General features: G+C 45.3%; 1 protein-coding gene across 4 annotated transcripts; it reads right to left on the reverse strand.

Annotated features, from left to right (window-relative positions):
- Positions 1-307: 307 nt before the first annotated feature.
- Positions 308-20,950, reverse strand: SRRD (SRR1 domain containing). 4 transcript variants are annotated; one of them, XM_040416558.1, is made up of 9 exons: positions 20,800-20,909; positions 19,112-19,209; positions 18,285-18,443; positions 17,686-17,726; positions 14,120-14,337; positions 10,461-10,559; positions 3,584-3,735; positions 3,457-3,502; positions 308-1,194 (listed from the first exon to the last, which is right to left on the reverse strand). In XM_040416558.1, the coding sequence occupies exons 3-9, from the start codon at positions 18,434-18,436 to the stop codon at positions 1,003-1,005; spliced, it is 900 nt and encodes a 299-aa protein (XP_040272492.1). In that variant the 5' UTR covers positions 18,437-18,443; positions 19,112-19,209; positions 20,800-20,909; the 3' UTR covers positions 308-1,002. The 4 variants fall into 4 exon arrangements, with proteins under 4 accessions (XP_040272492.1, XP_040272493.1, XP_040272494.1 ...); XM_040416559.1 differs by having other exon boundaries at positions 19,108-19,209; XM_040416560.1 differs by lacking the exon at positions 19,112-19,209 and having other exon boundaries at positions 14,120-14,316; positions 20,800-20,950.
- Positions 20,951-20,954: the final 4 nt, after the last annotated feature.

Consider the following 20,954-nt stretch of genomic DNA (forward strand, 5'->3'; position numbering starts at 1 on the left):
TCCGGGATTTGGCCGCAGCATGCTGCTGTATTTTGTCCGGTCAAATACCGTACAATGAACGGAAGACATCCTGATGCATACTGAATGGATTGCTTTCCATTCAGAATGCATTGGAACAAAATAGAAGCGTTTTTTTTCCCCCGGTATTGAGACCCTTAACCGGATTTCAATACCGGGAAAAAATAACGCTAGTGTGAAAGTACCCTTATATAGGGAAATTACACTGTGAGCCCCATTGAGGACATAGACTGATGACGAGTGATGACCGCTTTGGTATCAGTATCTTGGCGCTACATAAACAATGGGCAATAAGTGAAATGTTTTAATCAAATTCATTCACAACAGGGTGAGAAGCCACCAGACCCCCCCAGCACTGCTTTCTGATAGAACATTCTACAGAACAGTGAAAATACCAGTGTACAATTGAAAATACTTCAAGGTAAAAAAAAAGAATGAAAGGGTTTGTCCAGTGGCTGAAAAAAAATCCAAAAAGGGGGCAGAATGGGTTCAAAACAAAAAGTAGTAATACCACCACACTGATCCCTCACTTCTGCCATTCTAATGCTTACCAAGTGCCCCACTTGTCTTTAGCTCCTCGTGTCTCTCAACAGGCAGGAAATGCCCACTCAGGAAATTACTGGCCCCACTCAGAGACCAGCATGTAAATTGGTATGCAGCAGTGGTGGGGGATCAGTGAGGTATTACTTGTTTTAGCTTTATTTTTACCTATTATGCCCCCTTTTTATCTGTTGGACAACCCCTTTAAATAAATGTCATTTCTTTTTAAGTTGTTAGAATATAAAACTAATATAAAATTTTTACATTATAAACTAATTTCATATATGGAGAAGGTAGCCATACACTGGTTTTCCCAGAAACACCGCTCTGTAGGCTCTTGTTTGTGCACTGGTGGCCATGCGTCCGGTGCAGAGGACCAGCCCCCACTTCCAGAGAAGCCTCTTTTACTGGTGCACGCAATGTCTTCCCTTGATCACCCACCCGCTATCTTGTGGGACTGACAATGATTTCCAGGTCCTCACAGTCTAGATATTGAGGTTCATCTTGAGACTGCCATGTTTCCTTAGGTAAAGATTTTAGTTTTGCAGTCGGAAAGCTATGAATGGAGGTGTCATTGAAAACATCGCTATAGTGAATACTCTCTGGAAGTGACGTTTCTTCTACAACCTGTAAACTCTGTGGAAATAAAAGACTAGTTAATCACTTTGTAGAAACAGCATAGCTTCCAGAGACACAATTATTGCATTTATTTTTCTGCAGCCACCACTAGAGGGCACTCTGCTCCTTTTTGGGTCTGGCCACAGAAAAGAACCGAGCTTGGGTGCACAAGAGCAACGGTGACGCCCTCACTGCACCAAAAGCTTCATTTGCATATTAAGAAAAAGTAGCAAAACTCGAGAAAGGAGCCCCCAATCAACAAAAAAACCTGCATTTTAAGTTGGATAGGGAGTTCGCTAGTGACAGATTCCCTTTCAGGTGCTATGATTTAACAAGACCCTGCTTTGTAGCAGTGCTTGTAACACAATATATACTCAGTGCTGATGTTAACAATTAGGTGGCCCTAATCTGCAACCCAGGATTTACTCCTTAGGGCTCGTTCACACAAACGATTTATACGGTCCATATAAGGAACCATTCACTTCAATGGTTCCCACAAAAAAAACGGAATGTACTCCGTATGCATTCAGTTTCCGTATTTCCGTTCCGTTGAAAGATAGAACATGTCCTATTATTGCCCGCAAATCACGTTCCGTGGCTCCATTCAAGTCAATGGGTCCGCAAAAAAAAACGGAACACATACGGAATATACGTTTTTGCGGAACCATCTATTAAAAATGTTATGCCCAGCCCAATTTTTTCTATGTAATTACTGTATACAGTATATGCCATACGGAGAAACGGAACGGAACCGAAAACACCACTGAAACAAAAAATGGAAAAACGGATCTGGGAAAAACAGCCCGCAAAACACTGAAACAGACATACGGTCGGGTGAACGAGCCCTTAACCTGTAACAACCCATTAAGTGATCACCAATACGCCTTTTTTCCTGTGGTCACTAGTGGGATTTAGGCTAAGCCGCTGCCTTTTTAAGGCGGCTTAGGCTAAGTCTCGCGTGAAGTGGAGAGCGGGGGCTCCATGCGTATGATCTAATGGCCCGCACTGGCAGAAGCTCAGATCCGGGCCATTTAAGCCCTTACATGCCGCAGTCAATAGTGGTTTAGAGGGAGGGAGCTCCCTATGTCTTCCTTCGGCACCCCACTACCTCAAACCTGCCCATGACATCTTGGTCCCTCCAGCCCAAAACTACAAATAGCAGAGACATCGGCCAGACAACTGCATGATGAAGAAAGGCCAGCTCACTTCATAGTCATGATGTTCCATGTAAGGAGCTGCAAAGGCTCATGGGAGTTTGCATATAGAATGTCAGCGGAAGTGATCCAGTTTCACACATCGGGGTCATGTGGCTACATCTTGGGATCGGTGCAGAATTGTTAAAAGCAAGTGCATCTAACTTATTAAAAGGCAGATGCCATTTAAAAAATATGGCGCATCTCTAGCAGTCTGTGCACCAGAAGCGCAAATGTACAGCAGCTTTCTGCCGCAAGTTATAGTAAGTCCAGGCGGCCGCAAGAGGCTCTGCCCCCTCCTGCTAAGCCTTGCCCCCCTTTTCTCAACACTTTACAAAAGTGGCAATCTCAAAAGATTGCAAATTATGGAGCAAATACAGAGAGCGCCATAATTAGCGAATTAGTATCGCCACAATTACAGATGAGCAAAGTTATCAAAAATTCTATTTGGCTGCTTCGCCAAATTTTACAAAGAAATTCAATTTGTTATGAATCACATATCATTGTATGTAGCGGGTGCAATGATGGGAAACTGAGATCGCGCTGCCTCCCATCATTGAACAGCTCAGATACTGCGTTCATTGCGGATTGCGGCATTTTAAATTAAAATTTAGGCCTTTCAGGGGTTAATCAGGGTTAAAAAAACAAAACATACCTTATCCATTTGCTCGCAGAGAGGCCGTCGCGACCATCTTCACTGAAGAAACTGAGCAAAATCTTAGGTGGTGATGTGATGATGTCACCGTGTGCATGATTTCGTGTGTTTTTTTTCCAATTAAAGATGCCTGTGATGGCCTTTCTGCAAGTAAATGGATGAGGCGAGTATGTATTTTTCTTACCGCCATTTCAGAAAAAATAGATTTGTTACCACGAAGCGCGATCAAATTCGGCTTTGTGTCAAATCAAATTTTTCCAGAAATTTGGATCGAACTCCATTAGTATAAATTCGATCTGCTCAACACCATAGTGGTGTAAAGAGGTTAATAAATGCCCCTTTATTGTAAGGCTAATGAGGTGTATGTTCAGATAGAGAAGACCAGATATGATGGTTATTAGGACGGACTACAATAGTATAGAACAGGCTTACCTTATATATATAAATGTAATCTCTCTGGAGGGTTCTGGAAACCAATCTGTGAGAAAAGAACATTTAGAAAAATGAAATATATTTTCCTTATTTTGTGCTGTTCTAACGAGGGATTTGCTCTAATTACCTTTCTTCTATCCCTTTGAAACTGTTGCCTATAATGACCATTTGCGACAAAGCATCACACGACCAGTTCCTCCAGAGCAAGTTATTATACAGCGCCTTTCCACAATGCGGCATGTAGAAGACGGTGGGCTTACGGACGGCGTGCTTACCCTCCTGGAATGAAACGGTAACAGATAACAGACGCACATACTAGCAGCATACATACTATGCATCATATTCGCCCATTACATGCCATAGTATTAAAGGGGTTCTGCAGTTTGTTTAAACTGATGATCTATCCTCTGGATAGATCATCAGCATCTGATCAGCGAGGGTCCGACACCCGGGACCCCCGCCGATCAGCTGTTTGAGAAGGCAGCGGCGCGGCCTTCTCACTGTTTACCGCCGGTCCAGTGACGTCACGACTTGTATCACTGGCCTGGGCGGGGCTAAGCTCCATTCAAGTGAACAGAGCTTAGCCCCGCCCAGGCCATTGATACTAGTCGTGACATTACTGGGCCTGCAATAAACAACGAGAAGGCCGTGGCCTTCTCAAACAGCTGATCGGCGGGGGTCCCGGGTGTCAGACCCCCGCTGATCAGATGCTGATGATCTATCCAGAGGATAGATCATCAGTTTAAACAAACTGGAGAACCCCTTTAAAGGTTTTCTGGAACTCAGATCAGTCTGGGTCCAACAGCTGATCGGTGGGGGTACGGGGTTGGACCACCATCAGCTGATATTAATGACCTATCCTGAGGACAGGCTATAAGTCCTGAAAAATGCAGGTTTTCAACAATTTATCAAGAAGAATTGAGAAGACAAAACTTTTAAAAAGTAATGTGATTCCGTCTTAGGGTCCATTCACAAGTCTGCAAAATGGGTCCGCATCCGTTCTGCAATTTTGCGGAATGGGAGCGGACCCATTCATTTTCAAAGGGGCCATAAAAGATGCGGACAGCACACCGTCTGCTGTCTGCATCCGCACTTCCGTTCCGCGGCCCCGCATAAAAATAGAACATGTCCTATTCTTGTCCGCAGCCACGGGCAACAAAAGGCCTTTCTATCATAGTCCGCACATGGCTGGCGTCCGTGTTTTGTGGATGCGCAATTTGCGGACGTGTGAATGGAGCCTAAATACGATCTAGTAAATTCTAAGGTCACAGAAAAATGTCAGTTAAAGACGCACACTGGGAAGGGAAATGTCTCTCTCTTTGCCTCCATTTGTAAAGTACAGCAGATAAAAGGAAGTGATGTCACAGAATGAGCGCCCCGACTACATGAACCCTACAGTGTCCGCTATGTGGGCCAGAACTCAGTCTCTAGATGGGTTCTTCTGAGCCTCAATGGGAGGCTCATCGTTTTTCATAGACTGACTTCTGAACCAAGCAGCACAGCTAAAACCAAAGACTGAAAGGGGAGATGGTTCAAGCCTTAAAGGTCGGACCCCAAACCTTGGCAACAGAAGCAGCACTCCAAAGATCTTCTGTTAAGGAGTGAGTTTATTCACCCAATGCACGAGCCACGATTCTATACCTCCATGGAGCCATTAACCAGCAGTGTTCCGACATTACCATATCAATACCTGGCACTGTAGGGCATGTTGAGGACATGTCCTCATGCTTATCTTTTTTCCGATGGGTTGTTCTATTTCCCTGCTGTGCCCCCCGTTCTGTTTTGCTGCCCTGTATGCTAATCAATGGCCTCGGTACAGAGAGGAGGAGACGTACATGTTTCTCAGTGGGCGTGTCTTTCTCTCTGGCTGTAGCGCGGTCCAATCACAGCAGAGAGCGTCACAGCAAAGGGAAAAAACTGCTCACCTTGTCCCTGGCTGTGACGCTCTCTGCTGTGAGTGGACTGTGTTACAGCCAGGGAGATGGACACGGGTGATGTGTGTCTGTCCTGTAACGTAGACAGAAGAAATAGTTATATATTTTTAAAATATTTTATGTCTATGATCTTTTCAGAATTGATGAACACTGAACATACTGCACTTATAGGGGTTGTCCCACGAAAAATATTCTACATTTTTCTAACCAGCACCTGGATCTGAATACTTTTCTAACGGCATTTAATCACAAATATAGTGTGACCGGTGAACTATTCACTGAAATGTATCTGTATAGCGCCACCTGCTGTCCTGCTCACCGAGATGGAAGGACATGCTCCGTTCCATCCTTCAGCTCCCACAGAAAGGACACGCCTCCTGAGAAAGTACACGCCCCTGAGTAACTAGCTGAAAATAAATCTAGCAGAGCAATTGGTGAAATGAATGTAGATATCTCTGGATCCATATGAGGTCCAGGGCTGGTTCTAAGTTTGTGAGGGTACTTTCACACTAGCGTTTTTCTTTTCCGGCGCTGAGTTCCGTCCTAGGGGCTCAAATCCGGAAAAGAACTGATCAGTTTTATCCCCATGCATTCTAAATGGAGAGTCCGTCCTTCAGGATGCATCAGGATGTCTTCAGTTCAGTCTTTTTGACTGATCAGGCTTTTCAGAAAAACGTAGCATGAAGTATTTTTACCTCCGGCCAAAAATCCTGAACACTTTGACTGAACGCCGGATCCGGTCTTTTTCCCATTGACTTGCATTAACGCCGGATCTGTCGCTGTGTGTTCAGTCAAACCGGACCCGTCTTTTGCATGTTAAACCCAAAAAATGTGAAAAAAAAGTTAAAGTCCATAAATGGCGGATCCGTTTTTTCCAATGCATTTTTTCATTGTGATCAAAATCCTGATCAGGATTCAAATGTAATCTGTTTTCACACGTTTTTCCGGATCCGGCAGGCAGTTCCGGTGTCTGAATTGAACGCCGGATTAAAACAACGCTAGTGTGAAAGTAGCCTTAGAAAGGTATTGTCATGTATTAGATGATGTCTGATTTTCATTTATCACATTATTCATGGGATAACGCCTTTAAGGAAAAAAGGAGGCTGAATTAATTGATAAATATTCTGATGTTTATTATGGGATAAGGTGGACTGGATGGTAGAAGTAAGAATGTGTATACGGTACTTAATTTATATAGAAAAAGTAATAATAAAATAAACTTTATGATATTAGAAGACAATATAGGTGATCACTATTATAAGTATGTATGTAGGGTGATCCAAGACAACTTGTGTTACAGGGTGCCTAGAGATGTGCATGGACCTTGAGTAACTGACCTCTTGCCTGGCAGTGTACTGTGCTTGGTTATATAACAAGTAAGTGACGGTCATGGGACCCTAGTAAGATGGTGGTTTATTCCTCCACCATATTGGGTAAGGCTACTTTCACACCTGCGTTTAGGTGCGGATCCGTCTGGTATCTGCACAGACGGATCCGCACCTATAATGCAAACGTTGGTATCCGTTCAGTACGGATCCGTCTGCATAACTCAGTCAAAAAAAAAGTCTAAGTGTAAGTCAAACGGATCCGTCCTGACTTACATTGAAAGTCAATGGGGGGCGGATCCGTTTACAATTGCACCAATATTGTGTCAGTGAAAACGGATCAGTCCCTATTGACTTACATTGTAAGTCAGAACGGATCCGTTTGGCTCTGCATCGCCAGGCGGACACCAAAACGCTGCAAGCAACGTTTTGGTGTCTGTCTCCAGAGCAGAATGGAGGCAGAACGGAGCCAAACTGATGCATTCTGAGCGGATCCTTATCCATTCAGAATGCCTTGGGGCTGAACTGATCCGTTTGGGGCCGCTTGTGAGAGCCCTGAAACGGATCTCACAGGCGGACCCAGAAACGCCAGTGTGAAAGTAGCCTAAGAAAGATACCAGACTTTGCATCTAGTAACCAAGAGTGTTGTACATACATCCTTGGAGAAGTGAGAGCCTTTGGTTAACTGGGGTATCATTGAAGGTAGATAACCATGGGGTTTTGTTACAATTCCCTGATCCTATGTAAATCAGTGGCTCTATCTATTTATAAGGTTAAGACTATATGCTAATTGGTCTTCATTCCCGTCATGGTCCCTGTGAGGTCATGGCATGGACATTACCCTCTAATAGTTGTCTTATGTTTGATAATCCCCACTATTTATCTTGCATTGTGCTAAGTTCCATTGAGGGTGTTATTCCAGTTTTAAACAGTAGATGGTGCTGATGTTTCAGCCCTACGTATCAATGCCCCATATCCTACATTGGTATTGAGGGATCTTTGTATTTGATCACTTCTTGCTCCTAATTTGGGCCTTAAACAATCAGATCTATTTTCTAACAAGCCCAGTACAGTTGAAAGATGGTGTGAGTGACATCTTAAACACTACTGCCCAAACACTGAATACCGTCTTGCTGATTTGAGACAGTATGTGCCATTTCTTACCTTTTTGTGATGCGCCCATTTTAACTCCACTGTTGGATCTGCCTCTCCTTCTCCTGCCTGACATGCGCAGGTGCACGTGCAGGACGCCAGACATAGGGTACACGCAGAAATTAATGTGTCTTTTAAAAGGCTGATCACTTTTTTTCATACATATTTCAATGATGATTAAAGGGGTTCTCCGAGATAAGTAAAGATCTCAGAAAGATGTTATATGCACCGCTTTCTCCAGCGCTATTCTTTGCGGTTCTGGTTCGTTCTCCTGCAGCTTTTAGGGGACATGCTGGCCGCAGCCAATCACTGTCCTCCGCAGTGCTGTATCCCGGCACGTCACTGACACGGTGATGTGCAGGTACACACCGTGTCCAGGCACGTCACTCGCAGGAGAACCAGACCAGCACCACATAAAGAGGTGAGCATTAGGGCTCGTTCATGCAGCGGATTTTGACATATACCTTATCAGAAACCACCACAGTTTCTAGGGTGGTTGTTCACTTTGGATGCTGCAGACCTGCTCATGGCTTAGCTCCAGTGAATGGAGCCAAACTGTGGGAGGACACCTGGCTCACCTTCAAGCGGTGGTTGTCTGAACACCACATCGAGAAGGGACATGCAGTAGTGGCCTTAAACTTCCAGATCGTGAACTGCACTGCTGCCTCCCAGTGAAAACAATGGGAGCCGCCGCCGGAATTTTGTCCCAGTGTCCACGCCAAAATTCCAACGGCAAATTCCGCCATGCGAACGCACCTTGACATTTTTTTTGACATCTGAGATTTTTAAATGATCTCAAACAACCTATAAGGAATTATTTTATAGCACTATTGTTTATACTTATACTGCACTTGTGGAATTACACTTCTACTTGAATTACTGTATGATAATTGAGCTTCATTGTATGATATAATATAGTATAAATAGCTGTGGTTGTACAGCTTTAACAGACTGTGTCATCTCGCCGTTACTAAGGCAAGATGGGAGCAAGCCCCAACTACCCGGTGGTTGGAAAACAGTATAGCTTGTTGTGCTACGCCGTTTCCGTAGCTCCTACGCACTGCAATGGGAGCTACTGAAACAGTGGAGCACCAGCTTGCTCTGGTGTTTTCCAACGACCTGGTGGTCAAGGCTTGGTCCCATCGAACCTTTGTACTGGCGATATGAAACAACCCCTCTAATACTGCTTGAGAATGGCTCCATAGAAGGACTGAAACGTCGCTAGTGACTTGGATGAATAAACACTTCTTTGCTGTGCTGCTTCTTCTATCAGAATTTGGTACAAGACTTGGAGTCCGACCTTGCACCCTCTCCCCTTTGAGGTTTCTATCTATGCTACTGCACCATAAAACCAAACATAAAAAACAAGAAGATGCCTGAACCCCCTCCCCATCTGCTACATGGCGGAGATGATATATGTAAGATCATTATCACACTGGAGATTATTCTTAAGACGACCATACACACTACGTAAGTAATGCTTGAACTGGCTGTAGTTGGCAAGATCTGATGACTTTTACATTGATGGACTATCCTGAAAGGGGTTTGTGTCACTTCAGTAAGTGGCATTTATTATTACTACAAGGCACTTCCTAATGTATTATGATTGTCCATATTGATTCCTTTGCTGGCTTGATTCATTTTTCTATCAGCCTATACACTTCTCGTTTCCATGGTTAGGCCCGCCCTGCAATCCATTATTGGATTGGATCCGAAGTCGCTTAGTTGAAAACTTCAGAATAATACTGTCCGGAGATTCATAGAATGTATGGGCTCCGATGAGCCGAAGCAAGTTATTTGTGAAGTCGCTCCTGACATCGTTGAATAACTTCAGTAGTTGATTTTTAAAGTGGAAAACCACTTTACAACTTGAAACTGAACTCGGCTGGATACTAGTTGGAACCGAAGCAGAGTTCTGTTATTCAACGATGTCAGGCGTGACTTCACAAATAACTTGCTTCGGCTCATCAGAGCTTATACATTCTAATACTGTACGGAGACGAATCTCTGTATAGTAGTATTCCGAAGTTTTGAACGAAGCAACTTCGGATGAAGCATCCGAAGCTAGCTTCGCTCAACACTACCGGCCACCAGAGAGGCTGGAACTTTTTCCTATAGTGTGCAAGCACAGCCGCCACTGATGGATTACAGGGTGATTGTAACCATGGAAACGAGCAGTGTATAATGTGATGGGAAAATGAATCCAGCCAGCAAAGGAGGTAATATGGACAATCACAGTACATTAGTAAGTGCCTTGTATTCATTTTCTCTACATGATAAATGCCATTTGCTGAAGTGAGACAACCCCTTTAAGATAGGTCATCAATATCTAATCAGTGGGGGTCTGACTCCTGGCCGCTCCTCCACCCCAGATATAGGCACAGGAATTAAACAGCTCCGTTATTGTGTAGTGAATGGAGCTGGTTACTACAATGTTGCTTCTCCTGAAGTGAATGGGAACAGCACTGCAGTAATGTGTATGAGGGCATCCAGAAAGTTTGGGGCATAGAGGGCACGTTGCAGAAGGGGCTAATTTCTTCAGAAAAAAACATGTGCTTGGCCAATCCAAAGAAATGCACTCAGCGCAACTTACTTCGTTTGTCAGCAAAACGGTCAGCCCTAGGTCCTGCAGTACAGCGATCTCCAATGGAGAAAATACTGGATCAAAAACATAGCACTGGCATCTGGGGATCTGAAAAGAAATACACAGATTATTTCAAGGACCAGACCTGTCACTGTAATCTGTCCCTTCTGATTTGTGGCATTGGCTTCCTTGAAACAGCCATACTTCAAGTACAAGGACAGCAGCAAATTAGCTGAAGACAGATGTTCTACAACAGGGATGCCCACCCTGCGGCCCACCAGCTGTTATCTGACAACTAAACCAGAACGTAATCCAAAATCCCAGAACACTTCACCCCCATGAAACAGACATCAGGGAAAGTTCCAAAAATTCAGCAATAATGTTATATTAATAATATTATGTTTTTAAAGATGGAATAAAGAGCTGCAAAGTATTCCGGTGAGTGCCGCAGGTTGTTTCTTCATTTTACAATACGTCAGGAAAAGCACAACACCTCAAGAAAAAATGAGGGACTGTAAAAATGTAAATCCATCCATCTTAAAGGGGTTCTGCATCCTCTGGATAGATCATCAGCATCTGATCGACACCCGGGACCCCCGCCGATCAGCTGTTTGAGAAGGCAGCGGTGATACAGGAGCGGTTTACCGCAGGCCCAGTGACGTCACAACTAGTATCAACTGGCCTGGGCGCGGCTAAGCTCCATTCAAGTGAACAGAACTTAGCCGCGCCCAGGCCAGTTGATACTAGTCGTGACGTCACTGGGTCAGCGGTATACAGTGAGAAGGCCGCGGCGCTCCTGGAGCGCCGCTGCCTTCTCAAACTGCTGATCAGATGCTGATGATCTATCCAGAGGATAGATCATCAGTTTAAACAAACTGCAGAACCCCTTTAATAAGATCTTCCCTGGGAATGAAAATAATGCAATGTCCCAAGCAGAGACAAGAACTCTCTGCTTGTCATATGATGTATTACAGTAATACAAATATTGCTTATTTTGTCATTATTGTTATAGCGATTGCCATAAAGGTATCAAAACACATAGTACATACTTTAGAAATCCCCCCCCCCCCCCCCCCCCCCCAACTTCCCCTCGGAGAGCATGGCAGGTACAAAGTGACATTATTTGCACATTTAATTGCATAGTCCAGAATGCCAGATTTGCCCACGGCTACATGTCGGAGATGTAACAGGACTGCCCAGGGTTTATATCATTTGCCCTAGCACGGAAAGTTGCCCCCATAAACAATCTCTTGTCAAAGCCCGCAACGCCAATCCAGGGACTTCAAACCATTCCTGCCAAATAACCATAAACTTAGCGGAGCAATTTTTTTTCAAATATACTCCCGTTTAGTGGGTGGGTTCTGTTCTATCCAGTGTTTGGATAGCAATATTCTAGCTTGGGAGGAGCATTCTGTGAATACTCAAAGACACTCTGCCATCATCTCCCGTCAAGTCTAGGAGACCTAACACACATACTCTGGGATCTCTCTGCAACTGTATCTGAGTCGTCTGGGCAACTATGCGCAAAACTTCCTTCCAATAGACCCCTAAGGGAGAACACTCCCAAACCATATGCATCAGGGAAGCCTCCTCTTCCCCACACCGGGGCAGCACGAGTTCGCCCGAAGACCTATCTTGTATAAAAACACAGGGGTTTTATGTACTCTATGTACTAGGTATAGCTGAGGTATTCATTGAGCCTCACTAAGTGTTAGGCTAGGGGTTAAAGCCAGAACAGCGTCCCATTGTTCCTGCGTTCTACCAACGTCTCGTTCCCATTTAGCTTGGATCGGTAAGCAGCATATGATGACTTTTAAGTGAATTGTTTTACACTAAAAGAAAATCCCTGCCACCATGTGCAGATTTATAGCTGTGTGGAAAGTCTTCCCCAATCTCAGCCAGAGAAGGCATCCCAGGCCAGGAAGCGTACGGCTTCTGGTTTTAGTGCTCTCAGATGCCTCTGGTCACATTTCACAGCATCTGAAGGGTTAAATGTCTGCGATTGGCATTATCGCTGATTGTAAACATTAGCCTCGGGCATCTGCGGTTTTAAAACGGGGAGATATATTAATAGCCGTATTGGCCTCAGAAGCGATGTGGGTGCGGGGAGCAAAGTAAATACAACCTGTGTGAGGGGCCTGGGCATTAGAGGGGGCATTATAGGGTTTGGTTTACCCCTTTAAAGACCACTGTACAAGTAAGTAACACTTAGTATGGTCTTGTGTATATGTAAGTGGTGAAGGTCTGACCACTGAGCCTCTACTGACCCCTAGAAAGATGGGATGTGGGTGGGCCCTTTGGATGTTTCCTCTGCATGGTTCAACTTTTGGCCTGGCGCTATACAGAGAGAGCAAGACTTCTGTGAACAGAAAGAGCAGAAGAGGATAGGTAGTCTTTTTATTTTAGAGACCAGTGGAGGTCCTGGTGGTCAAATCCCACCGACCACATAGTGTCATCCTAATAATTTTAGTGACAAAAAAAATGATATTTCATTATAAATAAATTTATAAATAACTTTAATTAGCAAAGAATGCTTGCTTATCTAGAGACGTAATCACTGAAAGAGGTTCTGCATTTTTTATTTTTTTTAACTGATGATCTATCCTCTGGATAGATCATCAGCATCTGATCGGCGGGGGTCCGACACCCAGGACCCCTGCCGATCAGCTGTTTAAGAAGGCAGCAGCGCCAAGGCCTTCTCGCAGTTCACCGCAGGCCCAGTGACATCACGACTAGTATGAACTGGCCTGTTTGGGGCCAAGTTCTGTTCACTTGAATGGAGCTTAGCCGCGCCCAGGCCAGTGATACTAGTCGTGACGTCACTGGGCCTGCGGTACACAGTGAGAAGGCCATGGCGCTGCTGGAGCGCCGCTGCCTTCTCAAACAGCTGATCGGCGGGAGGATAGATCATCAGTTTAAAAAAAACTGCAGAACCCCTTGAAGTAAATTAAAATGGCCACTGCCCAGCTAAGCAGTTAGAAACCAATCTTAGAATGTAACCAGGACAGTGGAGGAAGGGGTTGGGGGAGAAATAATACATTGCTCCTGCATGGCCTATTTTGACATGAACCTTGTGCTCAGTCAGCCTGACAGGATTTCGAAGGTACGGACCGCGAACTACAGCATCAGGTAGCTGATTGAGGAACAAGCAAGGAGGGATTTTGTGCTGTTCCACAATCAGCTACTGTGCCTGCAAAATGATGTCAGGCTGACGAACACAGTTTTTCATATCCAGTCATCCTGCACAGGAGCAATGTATTACAGCTCCCTCCTCCCCACACGTCTCAAGCTCCCATTACAGTTACGTTCCAGGGCTGTTTAATAAATGAACCACGGTGATCACCCCCTAAAGTGATTTAGAAATGTATTCATAATACCATGATTTTTTTTTATTCATTATTCCCCCAGGAGAACCCCTTCAAGCTTTATCAGAATTAGGGCTCATGCACATTGCTGTCATTTTTTGTGCATCAGGTGAAGACCCATTCATCTCAATGAGTCTATATCCAACCCAATTCCGCAGCCCCGCAAAAAAAATAGAACATGTCCTATTCTTGTCCGGACAAGGATAGGGCATTTCTGCAGGAGTAAAAAATAAATAAAAATGGCGGCATGCACACTTACGGCCATGTAAATGCAATTATTGTCTCATCATGTTCAATCATCACCTTAAATTGTTCCAGGAATAACAGTAAGAAGGCCATTTGATGTCGAGATATAACACAGGAGGTAAAATTTCCCAGACCATAGCACACACAGTCATAGGACTGGAGAGAAATGCAGGTAGACCTGGAGCCCTCAAGGTGCAGGTTCTTCATGAGCTCCTCATTAATACTGCTGGCGTCTGAAGTTGCTGGTGATATATCTGGAAATTTGAGAAGACAACCTAGAAGAAATACACTGTATAAGCAGCTGGTGACAAACTAGTGAAACCATTGTCTTGGTGACGCGAGTTTGGAAATGTAGTTAAAGAAAACATTTTGTACAACTTGAGAAATATGATCAAATCAGGTTAAAACTATGATTGACACCATGAATTTGTTCAGGACTCTTCCAGTATATGCCAGAAAAGAGGGCAGCTACAAAGAAGAGCTCTGAATGAACCTAGCGCATCCATGCTTAGGCCTCATGCACACCGCAGTTTTTGCGGCTCGGATGCGGACCCATTCACTTTAATGGGGCCGCAAAAGAGGCGGACAGCACTCCGTGTGCTGTCCGCATCCGTTGCTCCATTCCGTGGTGCGCAAGAAAAAAATATAACCTGTCCTATTCTTGTCCGTTTTGTGGACAAGAATAGGCAGTTATATCAATGGCTGTCTGTGCCGTTCCGCAAATTGCGGAACGCACGCGGACGCCATCCGTGTTTTGTGGATTCGCAATTTGCGGACCGCAAAACACACAACGGTCGTGTGCATGAGGCCTTAATGAGGTTTTCCTGTAATACTGATTTTTAAACAAGTGAAGTGTCCACATCCTGACCCCTGAAACAGAAGATTTATACTTACCTGCTCCACGCTGTCTCCATCTTCCGGTCCCCACACTGTTTACATCCTGGCTTCAGCTGTGATGTGGTCACAAGCAGCACGTCACCGCTGAAGCCAGTCATTGGTTAGACTGGCGCATGTGATCATGCCCATGCAACGATCCAGCCAATGACTGGCTTCAGCAGTAACATGCAGCTTGTGGCCACATCCCCTCTGAAGCCAGTCATTGGTTGGAGCAGTGTATGTGACCATGCAACGATCCAGCCAATGACTGGCTTCAGCAGTGACATGCTGCTTGTGGCCACATCCCCTCTGAAGCCAGTTATTGGTTGGAGCAGTGTATGTGACCATGCCCATGTAACGATCCAGCCAATGACTGGCTTCAGCAGTGACATGCTGCTTGTGGCCACATCCCCTCTGAAGCCAGTTATTGGTTGGAGCAGTGTATGTGACCATGCCCATGTAACGATCCAGCCAATGACTGGCTTCAGCAGTGACATGCTGCTTGTGGCCACATCCCCTCTGAAGCCAGTTATTGGTTGGAGCAGTGTATGTGACCATGCCCATGCAACGATCCAGCCAATGACTGGCTTCAGCAGTGACATGCTGCTTGTGGCCACATCCCCTCTGAAGCCAGTTATTGGTTGGAGCAGTGTATGTGACCATGCCCATGCAACGATCCAGCCAATGACTGGCTTCAGCAGTAACATGCAGCTTGTGGCCACATCCCCTCTGAAGCCAGTTATTGGTTGGAGCAGTGTATGTGACCATGCCCATGCACTACTCGACGTAAACAGTGTGGGAGATGGAAGAAAATGGAGGCAGTGAGAAGGACTGGAGCAGCGTGGAGCAGGTAGGTATAACAGTCTTCTATTTCAGGGGGCAGGCTGCGAGCACTTTTAAAAATCAATATTACCAGAAACCCCTTTAATACTGGTAGACCATTGATTCCAAAGGCCACTGTTTATATGTAATATCCCACTATTTGTCTACTCAGCCAACCACAAGCATTATTGCCTGTCAGTTACCCTGTTAGTTTTCCATTTGGCTCCAGGTGCTGTGATAACCCTAAGGCTGGGTTCACACTTGAGCGTTTTACAGCGCGTTTTTCAGCGCTGTAAAACGCTCAACACATGAAAACCAATGCTTCCCTATGGCCCTGGTTCTCACTTGAGCGTTTTACAGCGCTGAAAAACGCGCTGTAAAACGCCCTACGCTCAAACAAGTACTTGAGCTTCTTTGGGGCGTTTTGACGCGCGTTTGTGGCCATAGGACATTGCAGTCAATCACACAAACGCGCGTCAAACGCGCGTTTACTATTGCAAAAAACGCGCATAAAAAACGCGCGTCAAAAACGCGCGTTGAACGCGCATATCAAAGACGCTCAGGTCTGAACCCAGCCTAAGGCATCCTGTGATCCTCACTTCACAGGACACTATTGGGCAGCCTCCACCCTCGGTCGAGCTCCTTACAGAAGCCAACATCTAAGGGCTGGAAAGGCCAGAAGCAGAGGTTTCTCTTGCTGATGATGCCTGTGTGAACCTCATGACACATCTTTACATCATGGTGCCTTTATGGCAATCAGTCCCATTACCTACAGGTGTAATAGCTGGTCTCTGTGCTATTCCAGCCCAATAAGCTGTATCCACTACATTACCATCAGTTGGATAGTAACATACAGTACACAGGGCCCTCCCATCTTAAAACGGGGCTCTCCAGACCTCGTCCTGCCTGGATGTGACCGGTGGTCATGGCAACTGGTTCAGTAGCTCCCATAGCAAGCTGTAACCTGTGACTGCATTGTATGGTGCCTATGGGGTGACGGAGGGAGCCCTCTCTGTCTAACCACCGAGATGTCATGATTGCAGGTCACCATAGATTCTAAGAGGTTAATGCAGCAGTACCATCCTCCTTGGTCTTCCCTGTGAATGCTGCTGTACGGTACAACAGCATTCAGGGCTCAGAGGCGCCACCCGGCCTCTGCAAATTCATCTTATATTCAACAGATAACAGGTGACCACTCCAACGTTTAACGTCATTGAGTGATCCCCAAGTGAGTTAGAACATTATCCTGACATTTACTTACATAGTATGGCACCACCTGCTGGTCAAAGTGTACTGCAGCTTGCACGTCCATCTACTGAGCTGTGGGCTGCCGGTCACATATGCCAGGTCCCTGCACGGTGATCCTCTGCTCACTGCAGAGCAGCTAGTAGAAATTGTTTGCCGCAAGGAAGGGAGACTTTTTTATTTGTTCCTCTGCAGTGAACATCGGGAAAAAGCTACTTCTGTTACCTGCTGTGCAATGAACAGCACTATGCCGAGACGTGGCTGTGGGGAGGGTGAGCATTTGAACACCAGGTGGCGCTATATTATATATATAAATAAAAGTCATCAATTTGAAATGGTTAATTTTTTTACAACAGAATATAAATGGAAATAGGCTTTATTATTTATCATCTATGAAATGAATATGACGTCCTGGTAGGACCAACTCAGCAGGGGTCAGCAATCTCTGGCATTCCAGCTCTTGTGAAACTACAACTCCCAGTAGGCATGCTGCTCCTGTAACTCGAACAGAAGTGAATAGACATGCTGGGAGTTGTAGTTTCACAAAAGCTGAGTGCCGGAGATTGCTGACCCTTCAACAGGTCAACAAGCCCTCTACATGTTGTGACAAACCTTGTAGCTGAATTCTTCCCCATTTGTTCTGATATTAATCTATATACTCCACATATTACTGTTCTCACCTTGACAAGAGTCCCAAAAGTCAGACGCTCGCAAATCTGCCCTGTTAAATACAGCAAGAATTTAAAAAAATAAGAGACGTGGTGATACTCTGAGCTATGGGAGGGTTCCTGATACATTCATCAATGATGAGACACCGATGTCTCCATATCATGATATGATTTATGATATAACATAAGTTTCATCTACAAAGCAGCCACTGTGCGTGTAAATTACAAAAGACCAAGAGGAAGTAGCTGACGGTTCACCGCCCGGCTTGGCTCACATAACTGCTGACGTTCTGTTCCGATACAGGAACAGAAAAAAGAAAAAGAAGTGCCAGACACCAATGGCACCCAAAATACCTCCCCCCCACTGACTGTAACAGGATCTGCCTGGTTTCAGTTCTATCAGTTTGTGGCCAAAATAGTGAGGATGGGAGTCCACCTGGCTGGTGGATATTTGGTGGAAGCTGCTTTGTGATAATCTGTAAGGCTAGGTTCACACCATGTCAGGGGCATACGCTTGGTCCTATCAAACAAGGTGTGAACAAAGCCTTACCTTCATGTTTTCTCTCCACTTTTATCACACTTATTATATACTGTGAAGACGCGTAACTTACATGGTTTCATTAATTCGCTTGATTACATTAGAGCAACCCATGTCTGGATCCAAGTTATGAAGCCGCTCAGATCCAGCTGGATTTTCCTTTAGCCGGGAGGACTTCTTCATGGCCTTTTTCTTGCTGACTACCTGCCACGTGCCCGATTCCATCCTGAACCTGGAAGCAGAAAAATATGGGCAGGATTTATCCCATTCCACAGACTGTCATCACTCACCAGTGCCTGTCTGCTATAGGCTCACACTAATCCATATCTCAAGCCATGAATGGAAGGAGAGAAACTAGTGGAAACCAAGCAGGAAGGGACAAGATATAGAACTGGGTAAAACATACAACTACAAGACTGAGGCAGGGTGTTCATTTGAGTAGTAATGTCTATCAGTTTTCCTTAAAGGAGTTGTCCAAGAGACTTAAAGGGGTTGTCCGGGCTTTTTAATATTGATGACCTATCTTCAGGATAGGTCATCAATATCAGACCGGCGGGGGTCTGACACCCGTCACTCTCGTCGATCAGTTTTAGGAGGAGACGGCGCGCGCAGTGTGCACCTGCCGTCTCCCTACTTTCTTCCTGTCCATTGCTGTATGTCTATGGCACAGCAGCAGCGGGCAGGAACAGAGAAGGGAGACAGCACGTGCGCATTGTGCACGTAGTCTCCCCGTCTAGCTGCTAGACGGAGGTGCCGGGTGTCGGACCCCCGCTGATCTGATATTGATGACCTATCCTGAGGATAGGTCATAAATATTAAAAAGCCCGGAAAACCTCTTTAAAAATCTCAGTCAGCCTGTACAATTACTTAAAATATAAAAAACACAATATAAATACCTGCTTCTCCAGCTGTAGATCACTGAGGACAGCGACTGGATGCAGTGGTCACATGCTGTACCCAGACCAGGAGATATTGGATCAGTACTGCACAGAACAGCTCTGGAAAAATGGGCGAGTAGATCTTTTTTAAGCAACTGAACAAGTTAATAATTAAAAATAACAAAATTTCAGAAAACATTCTTTAACCTTTCACTGCCAGGGGGGTTTGGATATTTTGCATCTCACAACATAAGGTGCAAAAGGGTTCCATGCCTGTTGCTGTAGACCACGAATTGCAGTCCACAAGGCACAGGCACCATCCGTGTGCACTGTTTGTGGATGCTAACCCACTGATTTGAATGGGTCCGCGATCCGCAAGATACGGCAAAAGATAGGATTTGTCTAGTGTTGAGCGAACTTCTGTTTTAAGTTCGGCGTCTAAAGTTCGGCTTCCGGTTAGCGGAGAATCCCGATATGGATTCCGAATTCCGTTGTGGTCCGTGGTAGCGGAATCAATAATCGTCCATTATTGATTCCGCTACCACGGACCACAACGGAATTCGGAATCCATATCGGGATTCTTCGCTAACCGGAAGCCGAACTTTAGACGCCAAACTTAAAACAGAAGTTCGCTCAACACTAGATATGTTCTATCTTTTGCAGTGCAGAGGCAAGGACCTGAAAGCCCACGGAAGCACGGAGAACCTCCGAGCGCTTCCAATCCATGCCTCTGTTCCGCAAAAGATGGGACATGTCTAGTGTTAAGCGAACTTGTGTTTTAAGTTCGGTGTCTAAAGTTTGGGTTATCGAAGAATCGCGTTATGGATTCCGCGACCACGGACCATAACGGAATTTATAATCCATAACGCGATTCTTTGATAACCCGAACTTTAGACGTCGAACTTAAAATACAAGTTCGCTCAACACTAGACATGTCTCATCGGTTTCCATATCTTGCGGATCGCAGACCCATTGAAGGCTGTTTGCAGGCCGCAATACGAGCACAGTCGTCTGAATTGACCCTTAACATGTACAAATAAAACCCAAAATTAAAGAAATCATACTTCCCTTTTAGGTCACCTGCACACCACACGGTATTTCCGCTGGGATTCTTATGCAAAAAAAACGCAGCGGATTCCAGTACCAGCAAAGTGTACGAGAAAAGACAAATCTCATGGACACTTTACTTTTTCTCTTTGGTGCAGAAATTGACCTGCCGTGTGGATTCTGAAATCTGCAGCGTGTCAGTCCTTTGTGTGGATTTCATCCTGAGATCCGCGCCAAAGACTACATGCAGCTTTTAGTGTGGAACGGAAATTCATGCGGATCTTCTGCCTGTTCACCCACACCCGTGTTTACATGCATTACCACAGAATCCACCTGCGGATTAACGCCATTCAATGTGGCTGCTCAGCGAGGTTTTGGGGCAGAATGTGCAAAAAGGAGATATCCATTGTGTTTTCTGCTATGCAATTCCCCCTAGGGTGCGGATTTCCATTAAAAACAATGGAAGGCGGTTGTGAAGCGGTCTTAACTCGGATTTCAGAAGGTGCCTGCAATCCTCATCAAAGATCCGCCCTGAGAAAGTGCCCTAAAAGTCATCATTGACATTAATGTAAATTTAAGACCTAGCCTAAAAGGAGACACAGCCAACGGGGGACTTGAGCAGAGCGCCACCACAAGGCAGCAGGCGGTAGAGGCGCTGTATACCTGTCAGCTCAGACCAGCTGCTCTGGAGTCTGGACCAGTCACAAAACTCTTGCGTTCCACTCAAAAACCCTCACATGCTCATCCTGCGTCTCAAAGTCTTCGTGACCGGAAGTTGACGTGCGTTCCAAACCTCTTTCCCACATTGAGAGTACGGA

This window comes from Bufo bufo, chromosome 2 (genome assembly GCF_905171765.1).
Source record: "Bufo bufo chromosome 2, aBufBuf1.1, whole genome shotgun sequence".
Lineage (NCBI taxonomy): Eukaryota > Metazoa > Chordata > Amphibia > Anura > Bufonidae > Bufo > Bufo bufo.

Coding starts and splice junctions, on each gene's coding strand:
- SRRD (XM_040416557.1), bottom strand. CDS start 18,436: ATGGAATCGGGCACGTGGCAGGTAGTCAGCAAGAAAAAGGCCATGAAG. Junction 10,560..14,119: donor TATTCCTGGAACAATTTAAG/GTGATGATTGAA, acceptor ATTTCTTTTCAG/ATCCCCAGATGCCAGTGCTA. Junction 1,195..3,456: donor ATTACATTTATATATATAAG/GTAAGCCTGTTC, acceptor TTATTTCCACAG/AGTTTACAGGTTGTAGAAGA.